This window comes from Phoenix dactylifera, chromosome 2 (genome assembly GCF_051530095.1).
Source record: "Phoenix dactylifera cultivar Ajwa chromosome 2, Ajwa_hap1_PhDact_Kaust_v1.1, whole genome shotgun sequence".
Classification (NCBI taxonomy): domain Eukaryota; kingdom Viridiplantae; phylum Streptophyta; class Magnoliopsida; order Arecales; family Arecaceae; genus Phoenix; species Phoenix dactylifera.
The window spans coordinates 57,283,476-57,309,013 of record NC_143191.1 but is presented as its reverse complement, the minus strand read 5'-3'; the positions used below and the strand labels follow the sequence as shown (position 1 = coordinate 57,309,013).

Below are 25,538 nucleotides of genomic sequence, written 5' to 3'. Positions count from 1 at the left end.
GCTGCATGGTGGCAACAACATAGGATAAATTGTCTTGAACTGCAACAAGTTGCCATTCGGATATTGAGACAGACATGCACGTCCTTTGGTTGTGAGCACCATTGGAGTATATTTGATCAAATTCATAGTACAAGGCTTAACCGCTTGGCTCAGAAAAGATAAACGATTTTGCTTATGTCCATTACAACTTGCATCTTAGAGAGCGATAATTAAAGAGAACTACTGATGACTCCATATCTCTTGACAGCGGCATGCTGGAGAGCTTACTAGATAATTGGGTTGTTGAGTCTGAGAGGCCATCTTTGCAAGAAGATGAGGTACCAGTTATATTTATCTTTTACCTTTCTGATGCAGGACAAGAAATCAGCCCCGATGAAGATGGAAGTGATAGGGATGAGGACGCTGATACTGGGGGTTGATCGTGATTGAAACCCAACCGTGGAGTGCTGGATTAAGAGTCCTTTTGCATTTGAATTCTGTTTTAGTTGAGTCAAGTTGAAGTCCTTGTTTAGTTCAAATTGGTTTCCAAATTACGTTTGTTTTAGTTTTGAATCCTGACTTAATTAGGAGTCTGTTTTGATTAGGATTTGATTAGGGATTTAGGGTCAGTTGTGGCCATATAAGAGAGATGTAAAGGAGCCGTCGTTCTCCTTCTTCATTGTTTTTCCTTTCTGTGAATGAAAAGGGTTGCAGAAGCTCTGTTTTGAGCCCAAAAGAACTCTCCTGTTTTCTTTGTTTGGGTGATTGAACCCAGCCCTAGAACAGAGGAGGTTGTCTTCCCATGCTTCCCGCATCATTTGGTATCAGAGCGAGGATTCTCCTGCTTCGATGGCGGATGACTGCGTCGCAAGCGTCCACCCCGTCGACGGCGATCATGGGGTGCCGGCCCTTTGGGCGGCGGTGTGCAGCCTTGAGGGTGCCGTGCGTGATATCCAGCAGACACTCCAAGGGATGCAGATCGGGAGTACCAGGGGTTCCAATCGGGACCATGCACCGACCAGCGAGGACTTCCCTTGAGGTCCACTGGTACCAGCACTGGATTTTTCCCACCGGCGTAGGCAACAACCCTTTCCGGAGTCGTCCGAGGAGGAAGAAGAGGAGGCGGTGGCCTTCAACGCGCTCGACGGTCCACGGCCTAGGTGGAACGACGACCGCAGACCTCCGGATGGGGAAAGGGCTTGTGATGAGGCGGCCGATTGCAAGCGTGTTGGGGCCGAACGGAACCGAAGAGTCGATGGAGGGATGGTCTTCAACCGCAGACTTCCCGCTGGAGGCTTGGCTTTCGGCTGCCGATTTCCTGATGATTGTGGGATATTTGATGAAGCCCACGAGTTTGGTCTACGGAGGAATAGGGACTATGCGGGTTTAGGCATGAAGGATGGGATGCAGAACCCACGGGAAATAGGTCCCTCGGGGCGTTTGTGACAAGGGCTTCCCTGATTTTAGATTGAAGGTGGATCTTCCTGCCTTCAGCGACAATCTTCATATTGAGGGATTTTTGGATTGGTTGGCCAAAGTAGAGAAATTTTTCGATTATATGGAGATCCCAGATCAGAAGGTGAAGTTGGTTGCATACAAGTTGAAGGGTGGAGCCTCCGCATGGTGGGAACAACTACAGCACTATCGCCTGCGGCAGGGAAAGATGCAGATTTCCACCTGGCGCAAAATGAAGCAGCACCTGCGGGGTCGTTTCCTCCGGCTTGACTACGAGCAGGCACTCTACCATCAGTACTAGAATTGCCGACAGGGCCCCTGGACGGTGATTGAATACACTGATGAATTCAACTGTCTTAATGCCCGCAACAACCTGTCGGAAACAGAAAATCAGTAAGTGGCAAGGTACATCAGTGGACAGAAAATCAGCCCCGATGAAGATGGAAGCGATAGGGATGAGGACGCTGATCCTGAGGGTTGATCGTAATTGTAACCCAACCGTGGAGTGCTGGATTAGGAGTCTGTTTTAATTAGGATTTGATTAGGGATTTAGGGTGAGTCATGGCCATATAAAAGAGATGTAAAGGAGCCACCGTTCTCCTCCATTGTTTTTCCTTTCCGTGAATGAAAAGGGTTGCAGAAGCTCTGTTTTGAGCCCAAAAGAACTCCCTTGTTTTCTTTGTTTAGGTGATTGAACCCAGCCGCAGAACAGAGGAGGTTGTCTTCCCACACTTCCCGCATCACTTTTGCTGTGCTTTTTTTTTTCGCTTGATTATTAACTGAATCAAGTTGCTCTCTTGTGAATATAGGAGATTCTTTATAATGAGGCGGAGCAAGCAGAGGCATATGAAAATGAGGTGAATGAGAATGAAGAGTCAGATATAGCGTCAAGGAAAGCTCATACAGAAATTGCAGCATTAACCGAAATAGTTGAGCCATTAGTGGTTCATCCTGCCACTATGGGTGCCACAGCTGATGAAGATGATGCTGATCTTGATTTCCTGGATGATGATTTGAGTGATTAGGTAATGTTTCTGACTCTGAATTGTCTTAGAAAAGGAGATTAACAGTATAATCAGTTATTAGTTGTAAATTAATTGCCTTAGAAGAGGAGGTTCGAGGAACCAGTTATTCCTTGTTTTAATTGTTCTGCAAATGAGTCCGCTGATGTAATTTGTGAGTAAAAAAGTAAATTGAAGTATCTGTGCTTGTCACTGTCGTTTGTTTCTTCTTCTGTTTTAGATGGTCAATTGGGAGATACTGCAGCTTCGCCGCTCTTAGCACATCCTCCATGTGAGGTAGCATCTTTATAACCCAACTTTCAGTGTGTTTGCTGTATGTTGAAGATAAAAGGTCGCAAATATATCATCTACTTTGAGGAAGGCCATTATTGTACCTCCAAGCATATGAAGTATCGAGACACTTTTTTCCTTATCCTACCATTTATAACGCCCTGACAACCATCGGATGTCACGAACTTTGTTTTGTGACTCAATTAGAGTGAGCTCCCTTGAATTCCTACGTTAATTCATCTCAGTGTAATAAGTTCTGAAACACGGAACAGCAATAGTTTATGCTAAAACATATGCAATTTATTTTTTGAGTGTCAAATGCAAGTAATTTATTTGGCTGTTGCAAACTGTGTTTGGGTTCTGCATCAAGATTATCAGAATTTCCATTGACATAACCTGCCTCAATTCCGGATAAAGGCTGCCTTGTATTCATTTGAATTGGGTTTCTCCCTGTTTGCTACATTTTATATTCGGCCGTTCCATTGTCATACATATTCTGCATTGCCTGAATATTGTCTGGAATAAATTTCTTGGTTGTTTCTGCATATAATACATACAAGAGCACTAGCAACCATATAACATCTGTTGATAAGGAACTCTTATCCATTGGGATTTCTCAGACAAGAAGGTCGCTGAATATATTGTGTATGAAGAAGAGCTATAACTAGTAAATTTGTGGGCTAAAAACAATAATTTGATACACAACATGCACGAAGACAGGGATGGCTGCTTCAGCTGCAGTTTTTTATCAGAGATCTAGAATAATAAGTAGGCTGTCGCTACATTTCTTTTTTTTACCTTTTCCTTTTTAGAACAAGGGATGAGGGCCTAAGGGAGGCCCCTCCTACCATTCAAGTATAGAGAGAGAACAGAGTATTAGCATGCTCAGTCTTCACACAATCCGACACTTGTTTCTCATGGGTTCCATCATCAATTGTTTCTTTGTTCTCTGATTCGTCTGCAAAGATAGATAAAGAAACAGAGCAGTTGGTGCCAGTAGAATTATTAATTTGGCAATTAGCCAAAATGCAAGTATAGCTACCCGCAATTTCATGGAGGAATAGATGGCTGCCAATCATCTTGTGGAAGCCGAAGTTGAGGGCATCTTTCTATTCTTAAGATTTTTGGGAAGAAAAGGCAATTCAACCCTTCCACCCGTTCGAGCTTGGGGCAATTAACAAGCTGCAGCTCCTCAAATTCATCTCGGTTATGCTGCGCCAATGGCAAAAATATTAGGCCTTCACAGCTATCAACCACCAAGGACTTGAGCGTGGATGTGAGCAGTTCATCTTGCAAGACTCGGACTCTAGGGCAGTCCTTTATAACCAAGCTTCGAAGAGATAAGTGCTTGTGCAGATCATCTAGTGGTGGGATGCCCGTGCAACCCCATATTGTCAGCTCTTCAAGTACGGGTATGAAGCCTCTTTGCTGAAAGGGTTCCCAAGAATTACGGAAACAAAGATGCTCAATGGATGTCAAATCATCAAAGCCACGCATTATATTCTCCCATTTGTTCGATATAGTCATCTTGTTGCCTGAAGCGGCCTGGCACATGAGCAAAAGAGAATTAGAGAACTTTGTTGGTGCATGAGTTTCATACAGAATATTTACAACAAATAATCTAAGAATGTACGATTGTGTAAGTCTTCGAGTAATCAATTGGAGCACTTCAAATTTGGGATGGAGGGTACCCGAATGCAGTTGATTCTTTGTATTTGGCACCAGTTGACCAAGCCAGGGCAATCAACAATTTCCACATAGTGAGGCATATATGAGAGCTGATCTTCTACCATGATCTGAAGTTTAGGGCAATTTTGTATAATTAAAAATATGAGAGAAGTAAGGTTTTGCATCCCCAGCAATAATGTCAACTGCTGGCACTCCTCAATATGCAAATATCGAACATTGGATGGCAACCTTTTCTCTGATAAGAGCTGGAGTTGAGGACAATTTTGTATAGTTAATTCTTCGAGAGAAGTAAGGTTTTGCATCCCTGGCAATGTTGTCAACTGTTGGCACTCCTCAATATATAAAGATTGAAGCTTGGATGGCAGTCCTTCCTCTGATAAGAGCTGGAGTTGAGGACAATTTTTTATAGTTAACTCTTCGAGAGAAGTAAGGTATTGCATCCCTGGTAGCAATGTCAACTGCTGGCACTCCTTAATACGCAAATATCGAACATTGGATGGCAGTCCTTCCTCTAATAAGAGCCGGAGTTGAGGACAATTTCTTATAGTTAATTTTTCGAAAGAAGTAAGGTTTTGCATCTCCGGCAGTGATGTCAACTGCTGGCACTCCTCAATATACAAATATCGAACATTGGATGGCAGTCCTTCCTCTGATAAGAGCTGGAGTTGAGGACAATTTTGTATACTTAATTCTTCAAGAGAAGTAAGGTTTTGCATCTCTGGCAGTGATGTCAACTGTTGGCACTCCTCAATATCCAAAGATTGAAGCTTGGATGGCAGTCCTTCCTCTGATAAGAGCCGGAGTTGAGAACAATTTTTTATAGTTAATTTTTCAAGAGAAGCAAGGTATTGCATCCCCGGCAGTGATGTCAATTGCTGGCACTCCTCAATATGCAGATCTTGAAGATTGGATGGGAGTCCTTCCTTTGATAAGAGCTGAAGTTGAGAACAATTTTCTATAGTTAATTGTTTGAGACAACTAAGGTGTTGCATCCCCGGCAATGATGTCAATTGCTGGCACTCCTCAATATGCAGATCTTGAAGATTGGATGGCAGTCCTTCCTCTGATAAGAGCCGAAGTCGAGGACAATTGTATATCATCAGATCTTTAAGCGAGTCAAGATGATGGAGCCCTACCATGGACGTGAGTTGCCGGCAACCAGAAATGTACACCCTCTCAAGCATGGATTCTGATATGGGTTTGTTTAACTTGCCAAGAGAGTCACGAATGTAAAGAGGAAGGGAGCTTATTTTTTCACAATCGATTATAACGATTTCTTGAAGTGATGCAAAGGAGAAAGGATCTCCCACCCATTTTGGAAACTTGGAACCACCATACCCTTTTATAGCCAACTTTTTGAGGTTGGCATGTGGTTGGAGATACTCGAGCATGGCTTCCTCCCTTTTTTCATCCGCTGGGACATCCTTATTTTTCTCTGAAAAAGCTTCTAGATGTAGTAATCCCTCACGATGCTCGTCATTTTTGCAGTCGCCCGCATTCCAATGCAGAAACAACTGCTCAAGTTCATGCTTATGTTTAAGACCAGCATCCCTGGCATCCTCTATGTTGACCACATTCCTGAGCCCTGAGATGATGAGAGTTTGGAGGTTCGCCAAGTCCTTCAGCACTCCTATCCCATCTTGAACTTTATAACATCCAAGCAAGCTCTGAAGATTTGTTAGTTTTTCGATCCCAGCTGGTAGGCAAAGAATTACCCTGTTCCCAATTTGTAGGTGGTGGAGGCATATTGATTTAGGGATATGTAAGTATCGTAGGTTGGTAAGGTTGCCTAGGCCATCTGGTAACTCTGCAAGATATGGGCAATCAAGTACCAATATCTGTAAGTGATAAAGGAGGCATACTGAATCAGGGACCTTCTCAATATATTCAGATCTGATGTGTAAGTGGCGTAGGTGCTTTAGGTTTCCGAATAAATTTGGTATCTCATCTTTTCTTTCCCAAAAAAACTGTAGAATCCGTAAACATCTTAGTAGTGGCAGATTCTTGACTATTTCTGGGATTACTATTCGATCTCTATGCCGATGCTGTAATAACAAGGTCCGTAAGGCGCTAAATTTATACAAGCGCAATGATTTCATAAATTCCTTTACATCTTTCACGTATAAATGGCGAACTTCATCGGGGAGACTGGGTAGCTTATTATCCACAATTGCCCAGCACTCATTTCTTGCAATAGATTTCGCCAGATCATGTATCATATCATGCATCTTAAAAAACTTAGAATGATAGGAATCAAAGAATGATCTTCTTTGCAAGTCATTGAAGTATTCATTGCCAATGTCTTCCATTCTTCTTCTGCCTCTGGATGTTTGGATGTAATCTTGCGCCATCCACAATCGGACTAATTCATCTTTGTCAAACTCATAATCCTTCGGAAACATGGAACAATAAACGAAACAAGGTTTTAGATGTGGTGGCATGCGGCTATAGCTTAATCTAAGAGCTGGCAAAATCTCATTATTCTCGTCGATTTCCCATATATCACTTTGTATGACATCCATCCAGCTATCTTCATCTGTCGTGTATCTTAGAAGGCTTCCTATTGACTTCACAGCCAATGGTAAACCGGAACACTTTGTGACAATCTGCTTACCCATATCCGCCAAGCATGGTTGTTCTTCAGTGTCCCGACCACCGAATGCAAAATGCCTGAATAATGCCCAAGACTGCTCTGGAGACAAGCAGAGAGGATGATAACGACACACTGTCTGCATGATCTCGGCGACCGAATTATTCCTACAGGTCACGATAATTCTTACTATTTCTGCGCCGACAAAAGGTTTTCTTAAGGACTCCCAACGGCTTTGTTGCTCATTCCAGACATCGTCTAGCACGAGCAACACTCTCTGCCCCTTCACCGCTTCCTTGAGAGAATCTTGAAGTGTGCTTAGTTGTGTAAGATCACATGAACTTTGAGTAAGAGACTCAAGGATGGCCTTTGTTAGCCTTGGAACATCGAAATCATCGGATACACAAACCCATCCGGTTAGATGGAAATATTGCTTTACCTTGGGGTCGTTGTAGACCAGCTGGGCAATGGTAGTTTTTCCCAGTCCTCCCTTGCCGACAATCGGAATGACGGAGACACCATTTTCCACACCCTCGGAAAACAGCAAATCAATTACCTCCTGCTTGTCGCGTTCCCTTCCATAAATACTCGACTCGTCCACCATGTGGCTGGTTGGTGCTGGGTACGGAGCTTCGAGGACCCGTCGCTCTCCATCTTCCTCTCTTAAACGGAGGCGTTCCCGATCCTGCGAGATCTCATTGAACCTCTCTCCGATCTCCTTGATTCTATCCCCCATGCCATCCGAAATTGAAACCTGTTGAACTTTGAAATTTATAAAAGACTTAATTTTTTTTAAAAAAAATAAACCAGCCCTACCCCCTGAATTTTAGATGATTTAAATACTTTAGAATACTTGTTTTCAGACGCTTCTATCCCTCGTGCCATCCAGAATTGAAACCACTATGGTTGAAAGAGAACCGCTTACCTCTTCCTCATCGTCTCCTTCCACTTGCTTCCTCTTGCGGGAAGCTCGGCCTTCCACTTGGGCTCGCAGTACCTCGTACTGGTACTCGTCCAGCACGTCGTCTGCATCATAAGCCACTTCTTTAAGCTCCTTCAGCCAGAGCTTGACGGATTCGTCTCGTATCTCCCTCTCCTCCGCGTCATGGAGCACTGCCTGGATCCTCTTCAATGTTTTCTCCAGCTTCTTCAGATCTTTCAGGACACTGCTGCGTGGATCGGATGATGAAGACGGCGAGACTGCCGATCTTTGAGCAAAGCCCAGTACTTGGCTGGTTTTTGATAGGATGGAAGAGAGGACAGCGCTCGCCATTGCACAGCCTCGGTTTCCTCCTTGCTCTGCTCGGATAAGGCAAGGCAAACAGGAAAGAGGGCTTTGGCTTTACTTCTCGTCTCCTTCTCAGAAAGAGCGAAGACCAAGTTCAGTTTCGACGCTTCCGTCCTTTTGACAGCTCGTATTAGCTGTCCTGTTCCTATCATCGTGCCAAAATAGTATTACAAATTTACAATACTATTTAAAAATGTCAACTAGCGCATGTTGCCAATGTCTATAAACTATTTTATAGATCCAAGTTGATAGTTGTGTCAATCATTTATTTTTTCGTACAAGATCGTGCCAAGCCCAAAATAATGTCTAGAGGCAGGATTTTTTCCCCCCCGATAGACTAGAGGCAGAATTTGGTGCATGTGGGATGGGGCAGAAAGGAAGATGTTTGGTGCATGTGGGATGGGGCAGAAAGGAAGATGAGCAGACGGCGCTCGAGGGTGGCAGTTGCGGAGGCGTACGAGAAGGGGAGCAGCACGTGCGACGCGATGCAGACGGGGAGGCAGTGCTGATAGTCGAACAATTTGGTGGGTTTGCTTGATCCACGTTTAATTTGTGCGAGAGGCAAAGACCACAACATAAGCGAATTAGTACTTAGGCCTGTTAATGAGTCGAGCAAGCTCGGACTCGGCTCGTTTCACAGAATTTTGGACTCGGGCTCGGACTTAGTACCGAGCTTTGTATTGGACTCGAGCTCGGACTTGCTTGGCAAAACAAAAGCTCGGACTTGAGCTCGTAAAGCTCGTTTCAGTTATGTGTCCGAGTCTGAGCCCGAGCCCGGGCTTATTCTTCCTCACAGCAGTTTCAAATAAAAAGCCTTTCCAGTTCAATGCTTTGTTTGTGGACACTGTGCTTCCCGAGGCCGCCCTGCCTCCCTGTACTAATGGCTCCGAATCATTGTTCTTTTCTACAGTACTTAAATAACGGAAATTACTAAACTTTTATTTTTACAAAGGATTTCTATCACTAAGAAAGTTCTCCGATGGGGTTATGAGCAACAAAAACCAAAGAAAAGTATAGGTGCTTGATGGGGGAAAAAGTGGACCACCCAACACATATGGTTAAAGCATCCGAATCTGACAGCGGATGTGATCTCGGTAAGCATGGTCTCAGCAGGCATGGTCTCAGCAAGTGTGATCTTGGTAAGCATGATCTCGGCGAGTATGATCTCGATAAGCATGATCTCGGCGAGCGTGATCTCAGTAACTATGGTCTCGCCTGAGCAAAGCTCGATTGACCTCGAGGCCAAGAAAGACCTAGTCAGAAGCTAAGACCGACCTCGACTCCACCAACAGCCAAGCCGGACTCTAAATCGGACCATGTGCCTAAAGAAGGGGTCATCAAATCCTCCATATTCGGGATCAAATGCTGCAGTCTCCGCCACAACAGCTGTCAACATTTGAATCTTTGCAATCTCAGCCGATTGCCAGCTAGCCTGAAATTTCATGCCATCTAAGGTAATTCATTTAATCCAAAATTTGCGTAATAACATCCGATTGCGAGTAACTGCCACATCCCCTCCTATAAAGAGGGGGGAACTTCGAGGAGAGGGGCATCTTCTCTCCTTGATAGAAATGATCTTCCCATTAAAATATCTAAAAAACTCTCTCTGACTTAAGCATCGGAGGGCCTTCGCCGAATCCCCCGACTCAGGCTTCTTGTAGGTCTGCCGGAGACAGCCGTCTACCACCGCCTTGCAGCAGAAGCTCCTCCCCCTGGTTCGCGGTCACCCCCGGGTCTGATTTCCAGTAATAACAATTGGTGCTAGAGGAATGGTTCCGAGTCGTGATCATGAGACTAAGGAGTAGAGGGGCTTCTAATGCCTCTAGACATCGCGCACCAAGCCCTGGCCACTCGATCCAGAATCCACCGCCGAGGCCTCCGGCAGATCAAGTTCCGCAGATCCAACCTGAACAGTTTGACTGTTGGGAACACTAGAGCCACCTGAATTATTGGTGTTCAAAACGACGAACCAGAACTGGAACCAGTACTGGTAGAAGCAGGACTGAAACCCAGAACAAAACTACACATTCAAAAGGATTTGAAGGTTATGCATGATTCACAAAAATATATCTGTAATTAATTGCAAGAATTATATTTCTCATTATGGAGTGTGCCTATCTTGAAGATGGGTACATGCACGTTCCTGAACCTGCCAAAATTATTTCAGAGATGCATCAGAGATATAAAGTAAAGCAGTTTATTGTTCAAGCTCTAATTTATTGCAGGTTCAATGGATATAGGAAGAACTAGCAAAAATCGACTTCCAAAATAAAGATGAAAAGTTATTGGTGATCTTTATAGAATTGTAAGTCGTATCTTACTTGGATTAACATCAACAATCATGGTTGTTCCTCCAAAATCACAGCTTGTTGGCACTGGATTCTTCTGGTAGTAGTTGTTGAAGGCATATGAGGCATGGGCTTGGAGGGTGCTTGGATTATGGCAACTCCCTGTTGATTGAATTGCCGAGCAGTCTGCTCCTCCAATCCCGCAAGCATAATCCAGTGCCATCTGGAGCGCTGCATCCAAAGCCCCAGTCTTGGCCACACACCAAGTCTGTGTTGATCTAGCAAGATGCTTCATAAAATATTTAAATCACATAAAAGAAAATCTAACAATTATAATAAAATATTAGTAAGAAAATATTTGACCTGTGAGGTGTGAGAGGCACGCCAAGAGACGCACTGTCCTAAAAGCGTTGTTGTCTCCCCACGTGCAGGTATTGGCGGTCAGCGATGACTCCAAGATACAACCCAAACGGCTCACAGCAGGCCTAATCTACAGTGCATGTCTGTAGTAGGCAGATTACCTAGTCTATATCGGTTGCCCAAAATATAAAATAATATAAAAAATTTTAAAAGAGAGAATGGTGGTAGAGAGAAACAATGAGAGAAAGAAGAAGACTCTTGTATTGTTTTTTTTTGTTAGATGCAAGGAATGGCTCCTTTATAGGCCTTTTGTAATCCAATCATAATGGTTGAATACTTATGGCCTTATTAAGGCTATAATGAGAGAAAATGGGAAGTTTTGAAACTTCCAATTGGAATTTGAAATACTTAAAGGTTACAACAACTCTTTTAAAAATTTAGGGGTTACAAATTCTTTTTATTTACACCTTTAAAACATTTAAAACTCATTCAAATTCCAACAGTCCCCCACAAGTTTCAAAACTTTATAAAATCATATACATATATATATATATATATATAGAAATTTGGGCAACTTTATACTATGCAATGGGTGTAGGTGTCTTCCGGACTTGAACCTCCACTTAGTGTTGACAGTTCTAACATGAAGGATCATAGTGAACTACTAAGTCTTGAACTAGACCCTGTGGACCAGATTTTAACATGCCACACACATAGTATTGATATAGACATGGTGTGGGTTAGCGCTTGTAATAACCCCAAAAAATTTTTTTATATAAAAAGGGATAGAATTGACCTTTAAAATTGATATAAGGGGTAAAATAGGAAAGAATCAAAAGTTAATGGCATAACGGTAGATATGTTGAAGTGTTAGGGGCAAAATGGGAATTTAATAATATTAAACAAAGGGTGAATAGTGTCTTGATGTGATTTAATTGGAGGGTTTGAGCTGGCTTTTGGAATGAAACCGAGAGAAAGAGGGAGGGGGTTCTCAGGCGTGAAACAGAGGAAAGAAAGAAAGAAAAAGAGAAGAAGAAGAAGAAGAAAGAAGAAGAGGAAGGGGATTCAAGGAGGAAAGGGATCCCGGTTGCACTTCCAGCTGAAGGGAAAAACGTAGATCTCCTTCCCCTCTACGCAAGGACCTCGATTTTCAAAAAGAAAAAGGTAAATATCCGTCCCTATCTAGTCTTTTGATGACATTAGGCTATACAAAGGGTGGATATAGTCTAGAGGGGTCGGATAAGGGTTGTAGAGGCGGTTAAAAGAGGAAGAATCGGATTTTGACAAATTTTTCCGGCACTACGGAAAAACTGTGTCGAAGTCCCAACTTCGGTGAATTATTTAGGGGGTCAAACGGCCTCCGATGATGATGCATGTTACCTCTTTAGAATTCTCTATGAGTGTAGAATGTTAGGTAAAAATTTCATTAAATTTGGAGTCCCGAAAGTGGATCAAAACCGGAATGAAGTAACCCACTGTTAGTTCGAGTTACTGTTCATCCGGGTGGAAAATAAGGGATTTCATGCTATAATAGAGTATTAAGCCTAGATCAAGCTAAAAGGGACCTTGTACTCATGCAAAGGAGTCCCTAATACACATAAATAGTGAGTTAATTTATTAAAAAGAAAAAGAAGAGAGAAAAGAAAAGATTTAGGGAACGGGGGAGTTGAATCAATTAAAGTTCCCTATGTTATAATTGGCACGTAGATTATGACCCTTGATACAGGACTAAATGTATTATAAATGCATGTCACAGTTGGACAAGAAGTTAGGGAGCAAGAAGAAGAAGCCCCCTACTGCCTACCATAAAGTTTTGAAGGTGTATCAGGGCTGTGCCAGATTGACAAGTGAGTGGGAGCCATGTACTTTGCACCATGAGCATTCTTAATTCATTTTCATGAATATTGCCAAGTGTGAATTGATTCCACTTGTGCATATTGACTGATATTGTAGTAGATTCCTCTATAATCTTGATTCTCCATGCTTGATTATTCTGTACATGCATTTGAGGGAACATTGAGAGGAATTACGAGAGGTTGATGAGTAATCAAATTGATTCCGAATTGTGAAATGACTTCTTTTGTAAATTGATTTCATTTTCTCCATTTCAAAGATTTGTAGAGCCTTTTTAGTGGTATATTGAGTTGTATTGCACTTTCGTGATGCCTCACTTCCAACCCTGATGTTAGTTATAATTGGGTCGTGGCCGAGTGAGTGGTAGTCTTGATTATGCTCCTTTTTAGTAGAGTATTGGGAGGGTGCATTATGGCATTTATGCATGGCTTGGCAGTATCTGCAGGACACCTATAGTCGATGGGGTTGAACATCGGCCTTTGTGCACATAGTAGCCTTCTGGGTGGGCGGAGCCCAGTCCCTTCCTAGGGGGGACACGGCCCTAGGCATAGGATCGGCCGGTCCTACGACTTATATTCTGCTTGCCGCCGGGCATAGTAAGACCCCGCGAGGTGCAGTATGGCTTTCCGCGGATGTAGAATTCCCGCGAGGTGCCGTTTAGTATGTAGATGTGAGATGGATTTCTGTTCTGGATACTGGCCAGCATTTATATGATCAGTGTGGTGTCTTATCCTGCATATGCATGTGACAGTAGGGAGTTGTTGCTGGTTCGCCTGGGGCGTAAAACCCACCTCCCGATAGCTGTCTAGCATTTATGTTATCGGTATGGTGTCTTATCCTACATATGCATGTGACAGTAGGGAGTTGTTGCTGGTTCGCCTGGGGCGTAAAACCCACCTTCCGACAGCTGTCTAGTGATGATTTACATATTGGTGTGGTGTCATATTCGATGTATGCATATGGCAGTAGGAAGTTGTTGCTGGTTCGCCTGGGGCGTAAAACCCACCTCCCGATAGCTGTCTTGTTAATGATTCAGCCTATTGACACCTGATTTATATGATTCAGTACTATGACCTGTTGAACATATTCATGAGTAGCATATATGTTGACTTGATTATTCCATATATGCTTCAGATGAGTTGATATTGATTGTGGTGATATTGATGATTTACTCCATATTCTTTATGTTGAGTTCATGTTCATCTTGTTATTGATCTTGAGATTTTACCTCGAGCCATGATTATATCTTGTCTCATGTGCATAGTACTCTCTACTCCACTCACTGAGTATTTATATACTCACTCCCCAGTTTGATGTTTTTGATTGCAGGAAAGGTATTGTATAGAGAGGAGCGGGATTAGTGGTTGCCTGCTAGCTGTGCCGCTCCATAGTATAGTATAGTATAATGTAGATAGAGGTTTATATCTTTTGGTGTATTATAAACCTTCTATTGTATATAGTGCATAGTTACAGTCATAGATCCTGTTGTGGATATGGGTTTGACCATGGATGGATTGGGAAGCAGGTATATATATGTGTGCAGATCAGTTGTGTGCCTGTGATAATGTATTGCTATATATTGTCCAGGTTTATATGTGACAGATTATGTGATTGCTGCTCTGACAGGTAGTGTGTTGTATGTATTGAGATAATCCTGACAGGTCACTATAGGAAAAGTGATCATTTTGTGCATGCATCATGCCAAATTTTTCAAGAGTTATTGATGATTGATAGGTAGTAGGGTTCTACGCGGTGGCTGGTGGCCTTATGCCTACCCGCACCCTAGGACCGTCGCGGCGGCCTGCCGGGAACGGGGCGGGGGTCGTGACAAAGCTTGGTATCAGAGCAAAGGTTAAGAAGAGTCCTGTCAGAGCAATAGGCTGAGTCAGGATTAAGTATAGGATTATACTATGGAGCATAGGATTTTTCTGTATGTTATTTTATGAGTCATTTACAACTCAGTAAAATATATCATGACTCAGTGTGTAACGACCATCCTCTCTTTTTGACTTTTTTAGAGAGATATAAAGAATACCTCCAAGGAGAGGACCTGCTCGTCCTGGAAGGAGGATGGAGCCAGATATAGCATTGGATGCGGGTTCTGCACATGTCGAGCCCCAAAGAGAAAAATCTCCTCCTGCTGATAGACGGAGGGTTGATGATCAAGAAGATGTAGGAAGTAGAGATGCATTGATGGAACAGTTACTGACGGAGAATCAGGCTCTGAGGGAGCAGATTGCTCGGGGGAAATCTCCTGCCCCGTCAGTAGTATCCATCCCACCTCCTGTACCTGTGCCAAGAAGTTTGGCCAGGCGAGCTCTAGATGATGAGGGGATTACTGTACAAGAATTTCTGAGGCTCAGAACCCCGGAGTTTAAGGGGGAAGAAGGTGAAGATCCTCAGAGATTCCTGGAGGAGACTGAAAAGATGATACGGAGACTGCCCTGTTCTGATGCAAGGGCAATAGAACTTGTAGGGCTGACAATGAAAGAAGATGCCTGGGACTGGTACCAGAGACAAGTGGAGGACAGATTGTACAGTAGGAATCCTCCAACCTGGAAAGAGTTCAGGCAAGCAGTGATGGATGAGTTTTTGTCTCCGGCTGAGAGGCAAAATCGGGCTCTTCAGTTTGAGAGGCTGAAGCAGATGCCCGAAATGAGCGTATCTGAGTACGCTCATGAGTTCACTAGATTGGGGAAGTATGCTCCTTACATCATCCCCACTGAAGCTGCCAGGATAGAAAGATTCAGGCGGGGTCTGATTTTCCCGCTTTATAATGCAGTACTGGTAGTAGAGGTCCCCACCTTGTCTAGGCTAATTGATAAAGCAAAACAGTGGGAGACCAGAAACAAAGAGGAAAGAGCTGAAAGAGAACAGAGGAAAATGAGTATGGGGAAAGGGCAAAGCAGTAGAAATAGATCTGAGGGAGTAGATCTCTCGGAGGGCCCGACGGAGCAGTCTGTACGCTCAGCTCCACCTGCCCCACGTAAGAGGAAATGGAGGGAAAGAGGTCAATCACAAGATACTTTCTACCATCAGTACCTCGTCCTCCAGTCACTATGGCCAGAACTGAATCTAGGTTCCAATCATGGCCAGTATGTGGCATATGTGGGAAGCAGCACCCTGGCAGATGCAGAATGGGTCAGGGAGTGTGCTACAGATGTGGACAGCCGGGTCATTTTGTCAGAGAATGCCCGCAGGGTGCCACCCAGCAGTTTGTGCCTTTGGCATCCTATCCTTCTGTGCAGATGGACAGGCCTAGTAGTAGGGAGCCTGTAGGCAGAGGTAGAGGTCAAGCACAAACATCACAGCAGGGTGCTGGACCATCTCAACTGTCAGCTCCAGTAGGCAGAGGGCAAGGAAGGGTGTTCACGGTAAATCCACAGGAGGCACAGACATCGAATGCAGCTATGACAGGTAATTTACTCTTTTAAATTCGAGGACGAATTTTATATAAGGGGGGGAGGATGTAATAACCCCAAAAAATTTTTTTATATAAAAAGGGATAGAATTGACCTTTAAAATTGATATAAGGGGTAAAATAGGAAAGAATCAAAAGTTAATGGCATAACGGTAGATATGTTGAAGTGTTAGGGGCAAAATGGGAATTTAATAATATTAAACAAAGGGTGAATAGTGTCTTGATGTGATTTAATTGGAGGGTTTGAGCTGGCTTTTGGAATGAAACCGAGAGAAAGAGGGAGGGGGTTCTCAGGCGTGAAACAGAGGAAAGAAAGAAAGAAAAAGAGAAGAAGAAGAAGAAGAAAGAAGAAGAGGAAGGGGATTCAAGGAGGAAAGGGATCCCGGTTGCACTTCCAGCTGAAGGGAAAAACGTAGATCTCCTTCCCCTCTACGCAAGGACCTCGATTTTCAAAAAGAAAAAGGTAAATATCCGTCCCTATCTAGTCTTTTGATGACATTAGGCTATACAAAGGGTGGATATAGTCTAGAGGGGTCGGATAAGGGTTGTAGAGGCGGTTAAAAGAGGAAGAATCGGATTTTGACAAATTTTTCCGGCACTACGGAAAAACTGTGTCGAAGTCCCAACTTCGGTGAATTATTTAGGGGGTCAAACGGCCTCCGATGATGATGCATGTTACCTCTTTAGAATTCTCTATGAGTGTAGAATGTTAGGTAAAAATTTCATTAAATTTGGAGTCCCGAAAGTGGATCAAAACCGGAATGAAGTAACCCACTGTTAGTTCGAGTTACTGTTCATCCGGTGGAAAATAAGGGATTTCATGCTATAATAGAGTATTAAGCCTAGATCAAGCTAAAAGGGACCTTGTACTCATGCAAAGGAGTCCCTAATACACATAAATAGTGAGTTAATTTATTAAAAAGAAAAAGAAGAGAGAAAAGAAAAGATTTAGGGAACGGGGGAGTTGAATCAATTAAAGTTCCCTATGTTATAATTGGCACGTAGATTATGACCCTTGATACAGGACTAAATGTATTATAAATGCATGTCACAGTTGGGCAAGAAGTTAGGGAGCAAGAAGAAGAAGCCCCCTACTGCCTACCATAAAGTTTTGAAGGTGTATCAGGGCTGTGCCAGATTGACAAGTGAGTGGGAGCCATGTACTTTGCACCATGAGCATTCTTAATTCATTTTCATGAATATTGCCAAGTGTGAATTGATTCCACTTGTGCATATTGACTGATATTGTAGTAGATTCCTCTATAATCTTGATTCTCCATGCTTGATTATTCTGTACATGCATTTGAGGGAACATTGAGAGGAATTACGAGAGGTTGATGAGTAATCAAATTGATTCCGAATTGTGAAATGACTTCTTTTGTAAATTGATTTCATTTTCTCCATTTCAAAGATTTGTAGAGCCTTTTTAGTGGTATATTGAGTTGTATTGCACTTTCGTGATGCCTCACTTCCAACCCTGATGTTAGTTATAATTGGGTCGTGGCCGAGTGAGTGGTAGTCTTGATTATGCTCCTTTTTAGTAGAGTATTGGGAGGGTGCATTATGGCATTTATGCATGGCTTGGCAGTATCTGCAGGACACCTATAGTCGATGGGGTTGAACATCGGCCTTTGTGCACATAGTAGCCTTCTGGGTGGGCGGAGCCCAGTCCCTTCCTAGGGGGGGACACGGCCCTAGGCATAGGATCGGCCGGTCCTACGACTTATATTCTGCTTGCCGCCGGGCATAGTAAGACCCCGCGAGGTGCAGTATGGCTTTCCGCGGATGTAGAATTCCCGCGAAGTGCCGTTTAGTATGTAGATGTGAGATGGATTTCTGTTCTGGATACTGGCCAGCATTTATATGATCAGTGTGGTGTCTTATCCTGCATATGCATGTGACAGTAGGGAGTTGTTGCTGGTTCGCCTGGGGCGTAAAACCCACCTCCCGATAGCTGTCTAGCATTTATGTTATCGGTATGGTGTCTTATCCTACATATGCATGTGACAGTAGGGAGTTGTTGCTGGTTCGCCTGGGGCGTAAAACCCACCTTCCGACAGCTGTCTAGTGATGATTTACATATTGGTGTGGTGTCATATTCGATGTATGCATATGGCAGTAGGGAGTTGTTGCTGGTTCGCCTGGGGCGTAAAACCCACCTCCCGATAGCTGTCTTGTTAATGATTCAGCCTATTGACACCTGATTTATATGATTCAGTACTATGACCTGTTGAACATATTCATGAGTAGCATATATGTTGACTTGATTATTCCATATATGCTTCAGATGAGTTGATATTGATTGTGGTGATATTGATGATTTACTCCATATTCTTTATGTTGAGTTCATGTTCATCTTGTTATTGATCTTGAGATTTTACCTCGAGCCATGATTATATCTTGTCTCATGTGCATAGTACTCTCTACTCCACTCACTGAGTATTTATATACTCACTCCCCAGTTTGATGTTTTTGATTGCAGGAAAGGTATTGTATAGAGAGGAGCGGGATTAGTGGTTGCCTGCTAGCTGTGCCGCTCCATAGTATAGTATAGTATAATGTAGATAGAGGTTTATATCTTTTGGTGTATTATAAACCTTCTATTGTATATAGTGCATAGTTACAGTCATAGATCCTGTTGTGGATATGGGTTTGACCATGGATGGATTGGGAAGCAGGTATATATATGTGTGCAGATCAGTTGTGTGCCTGTGATAATGTATTGCTATATATTGTCCAGGTTTATATGTGACAGATTATGTGATTGCTGCTCTGACAGGTAGTGTGTTGTATGTATTGAGATAATCCTGACAGGTCACTATAGGAAAAGTGATCATTTTGTGCATGCATCATGCCAAATTTTTCAAGAGTTATTGATGATTGATAGGTAGTAGGGTTCTACGCGGTGGCTGGTGGCCTTATGCCTACCCGCACCCTAGGACCGTCGCGGCGGCCTGCCGGGAACGGGGCGGGGGTCGTGACAGCGCTATTTATGGCCATGCGCTGAATCTTGATTCTCATGAGAGTTATTAGAGAACAACCCAATTCTCACAGTCGCGGCCTCACGACAACTCTCATTTAGGTGAGTTCTCCAAGAATACATGTGACCTGTATCCTACAGGAGTATGCCTGCCTCGGGTTCATTCAGGGTAATACCCTTCCTTAACGTCACATATCAAAGCACTATTGCCATAGGGATGAGCAGGAGACTCTCTCCTTAAAAGTAGTGCTGAAATGAGTCACGCAATACGGATTGTTTCTATCCATTGAACCTTCTTCATGGGATCTCCAATTACAAAGGTTGGGTTACCTCCCTAGGTGACTCCCTTATGGGCTTAAGCTCATCCCCCTCGACAAGTCAATGACAGCTCTTTTAGAAAGAGCTTTGGTCAGCTGATCAGCTATATTTTTCTCAGACTTTACAAATTCCAAAGACACAATATTCTTATTCAATAGGCTTTTAACTGATTTATACCTCACTTGCAAATGCCTATTCATTTTCTTATTGGTATGTGCTTGCCTTACTAACTCTATTACTGCCTTACTATCACAATGTATGGAAATGGCAGGTATGGGTTTATTAACTAAAGGCATGTCAAGCATCAAGTTCTTAATCCACTCAGCCTCAGAGCAAGTTGTATCTAAAGCTATAAGTTCTAACTCCATAGTACTCCGAGAGATAATAGTTTGTTTCTTAGATCCCCAAGATATTGCTGCTCCACCCAAAAGAAATACATACCCTGAAGTGGACTTTACATCCATATTGTCTGTTATCCAATTCGCATCACTATACCCTTCAACTACATTTGGAAATCCCTTATAACACAATGAGTATTCTATGGTTCCTCTAAGATATTTAAAAACTCTCTCTAAAGCAACCCAATGATCTTTGTTAGGATTATGAGTATATCTACTAAGTCTCCCAACAGCATATGCTATATCAGGCCTAGTTTTATTTGCTATGTATAATAATGATCCAATCATTTGTGAGTACTTCAGTTGAGATACTGGTTCACCATTATTTTTCTTCAAATGCACATTTAGATCATATGGTATTGATATAGATTACAATCAAAATAATTAAACTTTTTTCACATCCTTTCTATTATAATGGTTTGATTAAGAGTAATTCCATTAGGTGTTCTTTCCAATTTCATTCCTAAAATTACATAAGCTTCTCCTAAATCCTTCATGTCAAACTTTCTAGAAAGATAAGACTTAACATCATTTATTATCTCCAAATTTGTCCCAAATATTAATATATCATCAACATAAAGATATAAGATCATATGTTCTCCATTACTCTCTTTGCAACACACACACTTATCATATTCATTAATCTTAAAATCATATTCTAAGATCACCTTATCAAACTTCTCATGCCATTGCTTAAGAGCTTGTTTTAGACCATATAAGGATTTAACTAACTTACAGACCTTATGTTCTTGACCTTTAACTACAATACTTTTAGGTTGCTCCATATATATCTCTTCATTTATGTCTCCATTTAGAAAGGCAGTCTTAACATCCATTTGATGAATCACTAGATTATGCACTGATGCTAAGGCAACTAAAATTCTAATCGTAGTTATCCTAGATGTAGGGGAATATGTATCAAAGTAATCTATTCCTTCCTTTTGTGCCACTAGTCTGGCTTTGTACTTGTCTATGGTTCCATCAGATTTTAACTTCTTCTTGAACACCCATTTACACCCAATAGCTTTATTTCTAGGAGGTAACTTAGTTAACTCTCAAGTATTATTTTGAATAATAGACTCTATCTCACTTTGTATAGTTTCCTTCCAAAATGGAGCATCTAAAAAAGACATAGCTTCCTTATAGGTAGTAGGATCTCCTTCTGTTAAAAAGGTATAAAATTTGTCTCCAAAATTTTTCTCTATTCTAGACCTTTTACTCCTTCTTAACTCTAATTATGTTTCTAGTTCCTTAGATGCACTTGTACTAGTGGAAGGTTTATCATTAATAGATGATTTATCTATTACTTGTTGTGAAATTTTATTTTTATAAGGAAATATATCTTCAAAATAGGTAGCATCTCTAGATTCTATAACTGTGTTGTTTGAAATTTCACTAATCTCAGAGTTTATAACTAAGAATCTATTGGCACTACTATTTTGAGCATACCCTATAAAGACAGCATCTATAGTTTTAGGCCCTATCTTCTTTCGCTTAGGCTTAGGAACACCCCCACACTTTCAAGATTTTAAGATTAGGTGTTTTTTTCTTCCAAATTTCGTAAGGGGTCTTATCATTATCTTTTACAGTTACTCTATTCAATATGAAACATGTAGTAAGAATTGCTTCTCCCCACAAATTCTCAGGTAGCCTAGAACTTATCAACATCGCATTAACCATATCCATTAAAGTTCTATTTTTTTCTTTCAGCTACTCCATTAGATTGGGGAGAGTATGGCGGAGTTATTTCATGTACTATTCCATATTCCTCACAGAAGATACTAAAATTAGTAAGGGTATACTCACCTCCTCTGTCGGATCTGAGTTTCTTAATCTTTCTTTCTAATTGATTCTCTACTTCGGTCTTATAAATCTTGAATTTATTAAACACCTCATCTTTAGTTTTTATTAAGTACACATAGCAGAATTTCGAACAATCGTCTATAAAAGTCACAACATACTTATTTCCTGCTCTAGTAGGTGGTCCGTTCGAATCACATACATCACTATGTATGAGCTCTAAGAGTTGAGTGTTTCTTTCTACAGACTTATAAGGCCTTTTAGGTTGTTTGGCTTGTACACACACTTCACATTTTTGCTTAAGTTTAGATTGGATTTAGGGACTAAATCTAGATCCATCATTCTTTTAATTTTCTTCAAGTTTACATGTCCCAATCGTTCATGCCATACATTAGAAGATTCAACATTGAAAATACTTGAAGAGATAACTTTAACTTCTGAAAGTACATTTAATTTAAACAACCCTTCACTAATAAATCCTTTCCCAACAAATCCATTATTTTTTGAAATTACAACTTTATTGGATTCCATAACAACCTTGTATCCTTGTTGGACTAAGGATGACCCACTAACTAAATTTCTTCTGATTTCTGGAACATGTCGCACTCCTTTCAAAGTTAAGATCTTTCCAGATGTCATCTTCAAATCTATGTCTCCAACTCCAAGCACACGTGCAACAGAGTCATTACTTAATGTTACACTTCCTCCACTTGATTTCTGATAAGTTTTAAAATAACCATGATCAAAACAAATATGTACATTAGCTCCAGAATCTAACCACCAATCTTTATTTCCATAAATAAAATTGATAGAAGAAGAACTAAAGTTATACCTAAAGGATGGTTCAGCTGAATTCTCTTGATCAATCAACATTTAGACTTGAGCTTTTGGATCTCTTTGATAGCGATTTGACTTGGGCTTGGGCTTATACTCCTCAGTCTTCTTGAAGAAGCAATCTTTCGCCTGTGATTAGTTCTCCCACAAACAAAACATAGCCTTTTCTCACTTCCTTTGCCCTTAAATGTTTTATTATTATTATTATTACGGTATTGGAAGTTTTGGTTTTTGTTAGAACGATTGTGGAACCTATTATTTTTCTTGAAGTTCTTACCCCTATGTTGGAAATTATTTCTCTTGTAAAAATTCTTAGTGTTATTTTCAACTAGGTTCACCTTAGGAGTCTTTTCATCCTCTTTCTTAGTATTGGCTCTATGTTTTTCTTCAACTCTAAGAGAGTTTATGGCTTGGGTTAAGGTTAACTCTCCTTGTTTATGCCTAAGGGTCCTAGCAAAATCATTCCAAGATGATGGCAATTTATCTATAAGACAGGAGACTTTAAAATCTTCACTAAATTTGGTTTTCTTTTTCTCAACTCCTCTCAGAAGTTCTTGATACTCATGAATTTGATCTCCCACTAGTTTATTGTCTACCATTTTATAACTATTAAAATTTGAAATAGTAAACCGATCAATGCCAGCATCTATCATCCCATATTCAGCCTCTAAAGCATCCCAAAGTTCTTTTGCACTTGAGGTAATGGCATGATACACATCATAAAGGTGGTCAGACAAAGCACTAAGTATTCTATTATAGCAGTGGTACTCTACTTGCTCATTAGTCATCCGAGAAGGTAACTCTTGATTAGACTGTGGTTTCTCTATTGCAGATATAAGTCCTAACACAGTCAACCAATATTTAAGTTGTCTTTGCCACCTAAGAAAATTTTGTCTACTAAATTTTTCGGGCTTAATACTATTGGCTTCTTCCATATTTGTCATTCGAAATTTTAAACTCTAAGATTTTAAAGTTTAAAAGGGCAGTAGAATATTCAACTATGAGGAAAAATAATAACAATAACGTAACTAATGAATAAATATAAACAAGATGTTACTAAGAGTACCTCTTAATAATATACTATGTAACAATAACTTTACTAATAATTGTAAAGTAAAAAATAACACCAATGTCACCAATTAGATTTAATATTTGCAAGCAAATGGTTACAATTCTCATTAAATGACCATTTATTGCTTGAAGCAAATTGTTATCGGAAATTAAAATCCTAAGAGTTTGTTTTTAACTATTCTAATTAAATTCTTTTGATCTTCCAAAACTTATTATAGCTTTAATCAATCAAACTTTTCCCTTTTAATTTTTCCTCCTTTTTTTAATATATATATATATTAGCCAAAACTATTTTTTTATTAATTAAAATAGTAAACTATTTTTTTGATTAAATAGTAAACTATTTTTTTATTAAAGCAGTAAACTATTTTCTTAATTAAAACAATAAACTATTTTTATAATTAAATAGTAAACTGTGTTTTTTGGTTTAACAGTAAACTATTTTCTTTAATTAAACAGTAAACTATTTTTTTAATAAAACAGTAGACTATTGTTTTTAATTAACAGTAAACTGTTTTCTTGATTAAAACAATAAACTATTTTTTAATTAAACACTAAACTGTTTTCTTTAATTAAATAGTAAACTATTTTTTTATTAAAATAGTAAACTATTTTTTTAATTAAAAAGTAAACTAATTTATAAACTTTTTTTTGGTTAAAAAGTAAACTATTTTTTTATTAAAGCAGTAAACTATTTTTTTATTAAAATAATAAACTATTTTTTAATTAAATACTAAAGTGTTTTTTATTAAACAGTGAACTATTTTTTAATTAAATAGTAAACTATTTTTTTAAATTAAACAGTAAACAGTAATCTATTTTCTTGATTAAAATAGTAAACTATTTTTTTAAAAAATTAAACAGTAAACTATTTTTTATTAAAACAGTAAACTATTTTTTTTAAATAAACAGTAAACTATTTTCTTTGATTAAAATAGTAAACTTATTTTTTAAAATTAAAATAGTAGACTATTTTTCTTGATTAAAATAGTAAACTATTTTTTTAATTAAATAGTAAACTATTTTTTTAATTAAACAGTAAACTATTTTTTTTTATTAAACAGTTAATGTTAAAATTGAGAATCTAAAGCTAAGCTATATATATATGCATATTATTATTTAAAGTGTGTCCAACAATGATTTCTAATAGAGATGAACAAGAATGATGTTCAACAATGCATCTTGCAGAATATATATATATATATATATATATATATATATATATATATATATATATATATATAGAACAATGTAACAACGGCTTTAGAATGTTGATCTAGCAATTAAGATGCTTCATAAAATATTTAAATCACATAAAAGGAAATCTAACAATTATAATAAAATATTAGTAAGAAAATATCTGGCCTGTAAGGTATGAGAGGCACGCCAAGAAATGCACTGTCATAAAGCCGTTGTTGCCTCCCCACGTGCAGGTATTGGCGGTCAGCGACGGCTTCAAGATACAACCCAAACGGCTCACAGCAGGCCTAATCTACAGTGCACATCTGTAGTAGGCAGATTACCTAGTCTATATCGATTGCACAAAATATAAAATAATATAGAAAATTATAAAAGAGAGAATGGTGGTAGAGAGAAACAATGAGAGCAAGAAGAAGGCTCTTGTGTTGTTTTTTTTTTTGTTAGATGCAAGAAATGGCTCTTTTATAGGCCTTTTGTAATCCAATCATAACGGTTGAATACTTATGGTCTCATTAAGGCCATAATGAGAGATAATGAAAAGTTTTGAAACTTCCAAATGAAATTTGAAATACTTAAAGGTTACAACAACTCTTTTAAAAATTTAGGGATTACAAATCCTTTTTATTTATACCTTTAAAATATTTAAAACTCATTCAAATTCCAACAGTCTGCCCGGAAGCATATGAGGCATGGGCTTGGAACCATTATGGGTGAAAAGGAA

General features: G+C 40.1%; 1 protein-coding gene and 1 long non-coding RNA gene across 2 annotated transcripts; one reads left to right on the top strand and one right to left on the bottom strand.

The window, feature by feature from the left end:
• On the top strand, positions 1 to 2,469 carry LOC149768460 (uncharacterized). Its single transcript, XR_016399691.1, has 2 exons — positions 1 to 317; positions 2,244 to 2,469. It is a non-coding gene; the product is annotated as an uncharacterized LOC149768460 (long non-coding RNA).
• An 869-nt stretch (positions 2,470 to 3,338) lies between these two features.
• LOC149768459 (putative disease resistance protein RGA4) lies at positions 3,339 to 8,383 on the bottom strand. Its single transcript, XM_089929280.1, has 3 exons — positions 7,931 to 8,383; positions 4,418 to 7,759; positions 3,339 to 4,271 (listed from the first exon to the last, which is right to left on the bottom strand). Exons 1-3 carry the CDS (start codon positions 8,276 to 8,278, stop codon positions 3,777 to 3,779), a joined length of 4,185 nt encoding a protein of 1,394 aa, XP_089785406.1. The 5' UTR covers positions 8,279 to 8,383; the 3' UTR covers positions 3,339 to 3,776.
• Between the last annotated feature and the right edge of the window lie 17,155 nt (positions 8,384 to 25,538).

What these genes read in the sequence shown, in the direction of transcription:
- LOC149768459 (XM_089929280.1), bottom strand. Translation starts at nt 8,278, where the DNA reads ATGGCGAGCGCTGTCCTCTCTTCCATCCTATCAAAAACCAGCCAAGTA. An exon ending in AAGGAGACGATGAGGAAGAG is followed by an intron (nt 7,760 to 7,930) that starts GTAAGCGGTTCT and finishes AAAGTTCAACAG; the next exon opens with GTTTCAATTTCGGATGGCAT. An exon ending in AAAGAATCAACTGCATTCGG is followed by an intron (nt 4,272 to 4,417) that starts GTACCCTCCATC and finishes CTCATGTGCCAG; the next exon opens with GCCGCTTCAGGCAACAAGAT.